General features: G+C 34.5%; 1 protein-coding gene across 1 annotated transcript in view; it reads right to left on the bottom strand.

The window, feature by feature from the left end:
• Nucleotides 1–2,110: 2,110 nt before the first annotated feature.
• Nucleotides 2,111–10,042, bottom strand: part of LOC140744789 (uncharacterized) — a 38,296-nt gene continuing 30,364 nt past the window's right edge. The window contains exons 4-5 of the mRNA XM_073076449.1: nt 7,171–7,403; nt 2,111–5,736 (exon numbers count right to left, since the gene is read on the bottom strand). Of these exons, the coding sequence (XP_072932550.1) occupies nt 5,343–5,736; nt 7,171–7,403 (627 nt within the window). The 3' untranslated portion in view covers nt 2,111–5,342. The remainder of the gene's footprint in view (nt 5,737–7,170; nt 7,404–10,042) is intronic.

The raw sequence follows: 10,042 nt of genomic DNA, 5'->3' as shown, positions 1-10,042 counted from the left end.
ACTTCTAGTATTTTTGCCATTTACATTTAATCAGGTTATTAGTTTCAATGTTATGTACACGGGTTGCATATCATTGAACAATATTAATATGTTTCTATAATAAATATTAAATTGGTTATTAACAGCTTTTATACGCGGCTCCACTCGTGGTTCGACGTCAGAGACAATCGTTGTCTTTATCTATTCCTCGCGAATAGTACTTGTTTTCGGGATAAAAGGTACTCTACGTCCTTTTCTGGACCCCTGACAATGTATATACAACATTTCGTGACAATCGGTTTGGTAGTTAAAGCTTGAAAGCGTGACAAACCAATAAACTCAGTTTCTCATTTAGGAAGAAATTCAGGAAAATAGTAGTATGTTTAATTATTTATATACCTATTACCAACTCACAACCTCACGCGGTTATTACAATATTTCGATTATTATTTTGTTGTTTGCAAACCTGCCCCCTTGTACATAATAGAACTACGAAGTGTTCGGGTTTGGCTTTGTAGAGATCACAGCCATACTTATTTTTGCCGTATAACAAGCAGGATTAAGCGTTACTGTACAGTACTTGGGTTTAACGGGTGAAGAAAGAAAAACAGACATTTATATGAGGTATGTGACCAACTTCAAGACTCGTATCCTATCTAAGGCTGATAAAGTACAGATGTCGATGGGCGGCAGTGGCCGTTTAGCACCAGATGACAGATGGACTTTAAATGCATGATCGTACACTCTCGTTTGCTATCATGAAAAAATATTGTTATGTGTTCAGAAATTTAGTACCTACTTACGTTTACTAATTGCAAAATCGATTATAGAAACTGGGAATTTCATTTTTTTCATAAATAATTAAGTAAATAGGTATTATTGCAGTAAACTTTCTAGTAATGCTTATTGATAAGTCATAATAGTGCCAAGTTTTTAACTTGATATATCTTTTGTCCTTTGAATTACGGCCACTTAAAATGTTATTCAAGTTACATCTTTTCTAGAAAAAAAAAAAAACATATGTGTGCCAGTCTTCTTAGTCTTTCGACGTGCTAAAGTATGCGCTCTTAACTGAATGTTTTTTTCGTTTTAATTGGCGTGAAACTAGGTCAAAAGTCTTGAGCTTCAAGATAGGTTCCTATTGGATGCATTTTAATTCTTTTTTAAATCAATTTTTGAATATTGTAGGCACCCATTCCCTTTTTGGTTGCGTTTTTATTTTTTTTAAGCTTAAATATATTTTTGAGAACTTTATAGATATACTTGTACATACTTAAATACTTGAAGGCAATACTCGTAGGTAACTAATAGCAATTTCTTTTGAGCTAGCAAACTTTAATCTTTAATTTAACTTCTTAAATTATTATAGCAATATATGTACTACATACCTACTTAATATTACATCTCTGACTTATAAAATATTTCCGTTTATTCCATTTATCATTAAATTCATGATTTAAACTTATTTATCATTATTATTATATATTTGTAAACATATTTGACAGCGAAAATATCTAAATTCAAAAGTTTTAATTACCTACGTACAGACTGAAAAAAAAGTAGGGTACACATTGGGTATACAATAAAACAAAGTTATATATATCATTTTTATTTATTACTTTCTCAATACCTTTGCAAGGTAAGTTAGTGATAAACAATACAGAACGGACACTACATTCTTTATGCTCCTGCAGAAGTATTTTCAAATATACCGCGATTACAATATATTGCGTCGACTGCAGTTATTAGGACGGAGAAGTGTCCTTTTCATTTTAGGCAAGGGATAGTGTTCAGAAAAGTTTTCTTACAATTAATAACTTCAAGAAAATTTCGAAATTTTCGAACTACTTATTCGTATACCTACTTAGAAGTAGGAAAGTGGGAAAGCGTTTAGCATGATTGCATGTTGATAATGACTGTTTATTTTTAAATAAATGGTTGTTTAATTAGTGTTTAAGCCATTTAAAGTGTAGACCAGACAGACTAGAAGGATATAATAGCATTTTCTTGTTTTTATCTTTTCTTCACATTGTTTGCGGAACATATATATTTATCTCTATACAGAAGTTCACCTTTTCGGAGTGAACTTATGAATTTAACTTTCCATGAAGAAAGATTCTTTCCAGGAAGATCTTATGACAGGTAATTGTATGTGTGTTCGTAGAATTACAGGGATTAACGTCGTTTTCCACCATTTTCTCGGTGGTAGTTGGTTTATTTCACACACCTATGAGAAGACGAAAATGTTAGAGAGCAAACTATACTCTCAGGGATGTTTCCTATTACATCACATATTTTCCGCAAAACTTGTGTTTTTTAGCTGCCGCGGTTTAGTAAGTTGTTACCACAAATTGATTAAAAGCAGTTGTCCGAGTCTTCGAAAAGCGTGTGATATGGAATTTTACTTAATATTTTTTCTCAATTATAGCTTCAAGATGGTTCTGCTTTGTAACCTTATTAAACAACCACTTATTTGTAACGTGCCTCGATGATGATTTATATAACGCATAGAATAGTAGTCAAAACTTTTGATTAGCCTAAAAACCATTCTCCATACATTAGCTGCAACCCATATATATCGTACTGATGAACACGGGCCCTTCCCTCAAGTAGGGAGGCCAGGCCTGGAGCGTGTTGCTCCATTCAGTAATTTCCAACGAATATCCATAATTTAATTTGTTTCAACAATAACAGATTAATTTGGCCAAATTTATTTTAAACTTAACACCGTTAGTACTTTCGTAGATACGTAAGGTGGAAGCTCTCGAAGTTGAGCAAAGTTTTTCATCATTGCCAATTAACTTTTATACGAAATATCGTGCCATTTTCAAAGGGAACATGTTTGTACATATAAGGTATTCAATTATTAATACTAAGGTACAAATAGCAGTAACGTCTTGATCATTTTCTGTCTGTCTTAATCACCCTTCAAGCCTTTTAGTATTTTCACCTTTCACCAGTCTTCAGGAAGACATAAACTCACATATAAATAGGACAAACCAAATATACACTAACTAATATAAAAGCAGTATAATAAAGGTTTATATACGATAATACTCATACAGTAAAAAATCCACAACTAAATAATATTATTACAATCTCGTCTGTATATCATGAGTAGCAAACATTCCAATATACCTACATACGTCGATATATAATTGTAAAATAGATTCCCATATTAAAATACCTACCTATCTACGTTTTCGTATCAAATTTTAAATGATTTCTCACGATTTCCAACAATATAAGCTATTGTAGAAAAGATATCCCGGAAAATGCTTTTTCACTGAAAACTTGTAAATTTTTATTTTCTTAAAATACTAACTAAATATAAATGTTAAATGTATATAGGAAACTTCACTGTTATTTTTCTATGTAGTTAGGTACCAACGAATTAAATCCTTATACAAATTCTATGTTCCTGATAATAAAAATATTGACAACGTAACAGTTTTCCTGTTCTTTCACAAAAAATCTGAATTTTCACAAAAAATGATCAGTGTTTATAATTAATTATGTATTTTTAATTTTACTTCTTATATTTTTAGTTGTAATTATTTTGATAGCTTATTTCGTGTGTAATTTAAGTATCTTCTACTTTATCGTAATAAAGTTAAGTAAGTTTGACAGTTTCCAGTGAAAAAAATCTTCGGATTAGATAGCATACCTTGTAATAAAACTATAAAAAATACGAAAATGAAGGAAATCAGTGGTATTACTTTCTGCATTGAATACTTCAGCAAACCTATATCTACAAATAAATAAAAATACAAATTCCACCCGCAAAGTCTTCATTCCAGAAATAATCTCATTATTTGACATACGAACTTATTTAATCTGTGGTTATTCAATTATTACTAGATAGAGAAATATTCATTGCGTTGAGTAACATTAACGGTGCCTGAGAATTATTTGTCGAATACTTAATTGTGCAACTCTGGTGCAACGACGGGAACTTTCTTTCTCATGTATTCTTTTTCTTTTAAAGATAAAATACGTTTACGCTAACGTCTTTATCACACTTCAGATCATAACGGGTCCCAAAATTTCATAAACCATGAGACAGAATAGTTTCCGCTCGGTCAACGAGTGGTATTAAAGCGTTCGCCTAAATGAGATAGAAACTAATTTGTTGTCAAGAACTATTATGCACTTGCTTCGGAACACATCCAATCACAATATTATATTTAACATAATAAACATACAGATTCTTATATTATTTATCTTAGATTCTTATATTTCATATGTACCCCTTTGTATTTCTTTGTGATGTAACAAGCGTCGTAATATTGTAATTATGCCATGACATTTTATTTACTGCTAGACATAGGCCTCCCTAAATGTCCCTAATCCGACCGGTCCTGTGCTCAATTTAGCGATTTCCTAACTACTTTTCAGGTCAGCGGTTCACAATTCTAGGATGCTAAAACATATAGATAGAGTTGGGGCAATCGATCTGCAGTTGAGTTTGCTTGGGAATGTAGAGTTAGAAACGAGCATAGTGCCGGGTTGAGCAGGCGGACATTAAGATTAAATCATTCGAAATAATATTCGTCGTGTTACGTTTAAACCCGGGGCAAAAACGGTGGCATTATTGAAATGCTTAAAAACAGATAGATGTTAGTTTCTAACTACGCATTTATATTTTTTTATCCTATTATCAGCAATTGAGGCGTCGATCGATTCATTGTAGGGTGGTGTATCCTATAGTATGTTCAAAACGTTAAAGTATGTGTATGTTTTAAGCGGAGTAGTGATGTACTAAAGTTTCTAGTTCATAATAGTTCTTAACAATTTAGTATCGTTGAGATCAGTAACTAGGCGTGCGCTAGAACGCAGCGAACGGCTACAGCTCTCGAATCTGGCAAAGCGAGCTGAATGCAAATGTACTTCTCATTCAAAACTTTTCGTGTATCGTTCTTCGTGTAATAAGTATTCAAAAGTACTATTTCTATAGATTAAATTAGCATTGGCTCAAAAGTATTGTCAAATGGCCGCCGATACAAATGGAAAAATCTCCGCAAACTTTTCTTAAGACGTGACGATTCTTTATTGTACTCGATGCTAAATAGCCCACCAATGACTTCGCATTTCAATTTGATTATCTGTTAAGAGCACCTCAAAGAAGTACCTCGGTCCTTCCATCTGTACACGTCGTCCTCTAAGGCCTTAATACCAAAATAGATCGGAACATTAGGGATCCCGTTTTAACGAGTAACGAATGCGACACACAGACCGAGAGCACTAGCCGCTCCAATCTTAAAGCTACTACTAAGATTCTCTAAACGATCAAAGATCGCAAGCTAAATTGATTTTCAAAAGTCTTAAAAAAATAAAATCTGCTAGTGATCAACTTTAACGCGCTAGCGGGGGCGCAGCACGGCGCGCACCGTTCGGAAACGTTTCTCGAAACCGAGCTTGGTGTAGAGGGAACGAGACGCGTCGTTTTCCGGACGAATCACAACGAAGGGCTTGTAGCCCCGAGCGGCGACCTCCTTAGTGAGACGCCGAGCCAAGTAGATCCCGTAGCCTTTCCTGCGGAACTCCGGCCGAGTTTGCATGGAGAACATAGCGCCGTAGTACGACTGGACCATCCAAGCTGCCAGCTGCCCTTCCACGAAGATCCCGTAAGCGGGCAGCTCGGCGACCAGCTTCTCAAAAACTTCACGGCATTCGATGTCGCTCGCCGGGTAGAGATCGTGGACCGCCTTCATGTGTTCTGGTTGCAGACGAACTAACTCCACGTCCGGTGGTAGCCTGCAAGAAAATTTAAAATTTGTAAATTTAGTAATTTTGGATCACATTTAGGCATGAGTTTATTTATTTTTATTTTATGAAAGCCAATACAATAAAGATGGTAAGTATCACTGAAGAGCCATCGCGAATGGACTATTACACAAAACGTAGCGAAGCGGAGTGTTTGTTTCAGTATATTTTATATGAAACTCGAGGAGACTTGAGCCCATCCAACGCGTTTTCTACGTGGCTCAATATACCTGTTTTTATGAGGTTAAAGCGAACATTTTGAACATCGAGTGACATAATATAATCATGAAAAGGTAAACAGAACGTAGAAAGTAAATAATCTATATTTAATTAGTATATTCAATGAAGCATAGGTGTAGATTGTACTGTATAAATAAACATGCAAATTAACTAAATCTGTTGTATCAACAACGAATGTTTGTGAATACAAATGAAGTTGTTGAATTTGAAGCTTATCTAAAATTCCAGTCGCCTGCAGCTGTATAAATTATAAAACTAGTCAGGGACCCAGCAGCTAACTACCTTTAGGGATGGCGATCGACGACCTGCTTTTTTGGAGCTAGATGCAGCTATTAAAAGTTTCACTCCGCAAAAGTTGGTCTGGTCAAAAGTTGGTCAAAAGTCTACTTTTGGATTGGTCGATCGATGCAGCGATAAATCGATGCAGGATCTAAGCAGTCGGTTCAGCAGAGTTAAAATCGCCAAAACGCGAATCGCCGATAGTAAAAGTAACTAGTCTGCTGCTCGTTGGCTATGAAAAATACGTAGTGATCAGAATTTCTCGCATCAAAAAAGTATCATTATTTTGTGCTTAAAATGTTCATAATGTATCAACGAAACAACAATTGAAAGCTACGCTACAACGTAGAAAAGGTTGCCAAATTTTCTGCTTACGTAAGCCAAATAGCTTACAACCTTGCCAAGTTCATTCCAGTGTTGAAATTGGGAAATAAGATTAGGGACAATAGAATGGAATTATCTCTTAAAAGTCGTGATTGTAATGTAGAAATAAGAACATGAGTTTCCACAAAATGGTTATACTGTTTACATTTTGTAGCTTTTAGTTGATTCATATTTTAGATGGGATAAAAATATATTATATGCGAGATATTGTATAAGGAACATATTTTTTTCTAACTAATCAGTTCTTTTCGACGTGTCAAATTATATGTCTCGGGTTTCAAAATTCTTATAGAAGACGGTGGTTTCCGCAGTCTTTGAAAATCTAAAACCAATTTCAAATAGCATGTTTCGCCTCTAAAACAAAGGATTTAAGTTAAAATGCAAATAATGTACCACCAAATGGAAATTTCATATTTCTACCACTTATATTACTTGGTGAAAAAAGATTGGTGAAAAGAGATTGGTGAAAAGACATTGGTGAAAAGAGGTCGGTGAAAAAGCTGGCGAAAAAGGTCATCTTACTCATCAGAGCTGTTGTCCTCCGGCGGCTTGTCGCACACATACACATCGCCGGTGATCTTGTCGTGAGCCTCATAGCGCTTCTCGAAGCGGTTCACTATGGCCTCGTGCGTGAAGTTCAGGTACAAGGGCTGAGTGAGGTCGAGCAGAATGTCTTCGGAGGTCAGCAGGTCGACCAGCTCAGCTCGTTCCGAAGGGCAGAATACCGTCACGCTCTCGTATGTGTGACAGTTGGGCTGGAACAGGTAATGATATGTTTTGATATTATTCTTGCTTATGTATAGGTAGAAATTGACCGTGAACTTGCATTTTGTTTGCCACTACGATACTATGATAAGAATTAAAAAGCTATTAGAAAATATTCATTTGTTTATGTTATGTAGGGCTATATGTGGAACACAAATTTTGTGGAACACACCGATTTTGAAACACATAAAATTTAAAAAATGTACTGTTGAGGCATGTTTGGTTTTATATTTTGTTTATATTTCGTGTACAAATAAAGAATATGTTGTTGTTGTTGGTTTACTATAGGTATACAGTGCTATAATACTCTTGTGTGTGTAGATGAAGGGTGTGGTAAAGTAGAGCCACTTACACCAGGTTTAGCAACTTGTGGCAGCAACGCATCTATAACCAACGTTAGGTCTTCGATTACTTTTTGTGGTTAATTACAGATTATTTGCAACAATTATTTCATAAAAAAAACCCGTATAAAGCAGAAATAAGTGCACCGGATGTATAATTATAAGTCGTGTGTACCATTCCTTGAACTAATTGTAAAAGTAGAATATTTTTCCAATATCCGTTTCATGGAATTAAAATGCTGTTTAATGCCATTAAGAAATCAATACTTTATTAATAGGTAAGAGGTTTTTTTATTATGCAGGAATGAATTGTATTTCTTTTAGTACTTATTTGTCTTAATTTGCTTACAGTTCCTCTTCTGAGCTTATATTGTAAGAATATCGGCTCATACTCAACCATGCTGGCCAAGTGTGAATTGTTAAACTTTATATATTACTAGCAGACCCGGCAACCCTTATCACTTATAGGTATGAAAAATAGATAGTAGCCGATTCTCAGACCTACTGAATCATCATCATCATCATTGTGACACGAGAATTTTATATATAAGATTATATTTTAAACGACTAGAAAAAAAATGTCGTGGATTTATCTATTTCGGTTTACAAAAGCACTAATAAAATGTAACAGTTATTTCTCTTTCTCTCAATTCTCTTACTTCTTTTGCAGTAAAAAAAGTAGTAAAATGATTACAGCCATAATATGAATGTCATTTTCTAAATGTATGTTAAGATACAAAGAAACAAGTAGTTGGCTACAAGCCAACTTAGTAAGTGCCTGATGATAAATTTTCATATGTCATGTTGCTAAGACAATCGTGAATATATGACCTCTAGCTCGAATATGATATATTATTATTTACGTATTTAGGAAAATAAGAACGACAAGAGCTAGGAAGTATAATTTAAATATTTAAATTAAATAAATATATTTATAATATTTAGGAAATATATTTTCGAAATGTATGTAGTAGTGTATTCAAATGGAATTTAAATAATATTTTTTATATACCTAAGCAGTAAGTACCTATACTCGTACACTAGGCCATCGATATAATTTTCATAGCTTAAGCCGCTTTTTATTTGTAACTTATTTCATACCAAAAACAATTACATTATTTTTTGCGCGCAACCTAAAATTTTATGGATCGTAGCCACGAGTGAAAAATAATAAATATTAGGAAAGTAATAGGCGTAGGTACCAATCTAAAGCTATCTTTGTAAATATAAATTCACCCGGGCACAGCCACTTATAATAAATACATGATTATTAAGCTGAAATTAAACACGAAATACTCAACGTCGTGGTAATACGCTACGCTACGGCGTAGCACAGTCGCATCTTAGTTGGTAGAAGTATCTATAGTCCGCCCAAGAAGGTACCATTATTACAACTACTCGTAACGTGAAGCAAATATTGTGTTTCGGTGGAAGACGACCTTCTTGCTCCTTAGGGGTGGCAACGTATATTTAATCAGCTACTGGTAGAAATCGTGTTCCGTATGGAGTTGTGGGCGACATCGGCCACTGGCATGTGCGTCTTCTACTTAAATACCACATTTTATTGCAAAAAAAATATGCTGCTTTTAATTCGTTTCAACTGGTTTTATTTTTTGGTATAATAAAAAAAATACTTATTCATTATTGATTACAGAAAAACGGACTCTCAAAAAGACTAGAACAAATAAACAACGTAACATTACAATAAAAAGTATTTCATTATCAATTGACTACAGCATAATTCGAGCCAAGTCTTTTGAGGGCGGATTAAAAATGCAACACTCTGAAAGTAACACTTGCAGAGAGTGCTTGTACGCCGACACGTTTCTGACACGACAGCAATTAAACCTCGCTTTTAGCTTTACATGTTATAAACGGACCATTTATTTGTTAGATATAAGATTTTTATTGACTATAAACGAGGAAATAACAAATAGTTCATCATCAACCCATTTCTGTCCCACTGCTGGGCACGGGTCTCCTCTCAGAATGAGAAGGATTAGGCCATTGTCCACAGCGCTGGCCAAGTGCGTATTGGTAGACTTCACATACCTTTGAGATTTTTTTTTTATAAATCTCTCAGGTATGCAGGTTTCCTCACGATGTTTTCCGTCACCGTTTAAGCAAGTGATAATTAATTTCTAATACGCACATAAATTTGAAAATCAGAGGTGCGTGCCTAGGATTTGAACCTCGGACCCCTCCATCAAGAGGCCTCGTTTCTTAACCACTAGGCTATCACTGCCGTAACTGCAACAAATATATATGATACGAAAGTGCAGTGTGTA

The sequence above is a fragment of the Epargyreus clarus genome, unplaced genomic scaffold (assembly GCF_041222505.1).
Source record: "Epargyreus clarus isolate Ecla_fem2 unplaced genomic scaffold, WU_Ecla_fem_2.2 ptg000009l, whole genome shotgun sequence".
Taxonomy (NCBI): domain Eukaryota; kingdom Metazoa; phylum Arthropoda; class Insecta; order Lepidoptera; family Hesperiidae; genus Epargyreus; species Epargyreus clarus.
The sequence above is the reverse complement of the archived record's forward strand: the minus strand, read 5'-3'. Positions and strand labels throughout refer to the sequence as shown.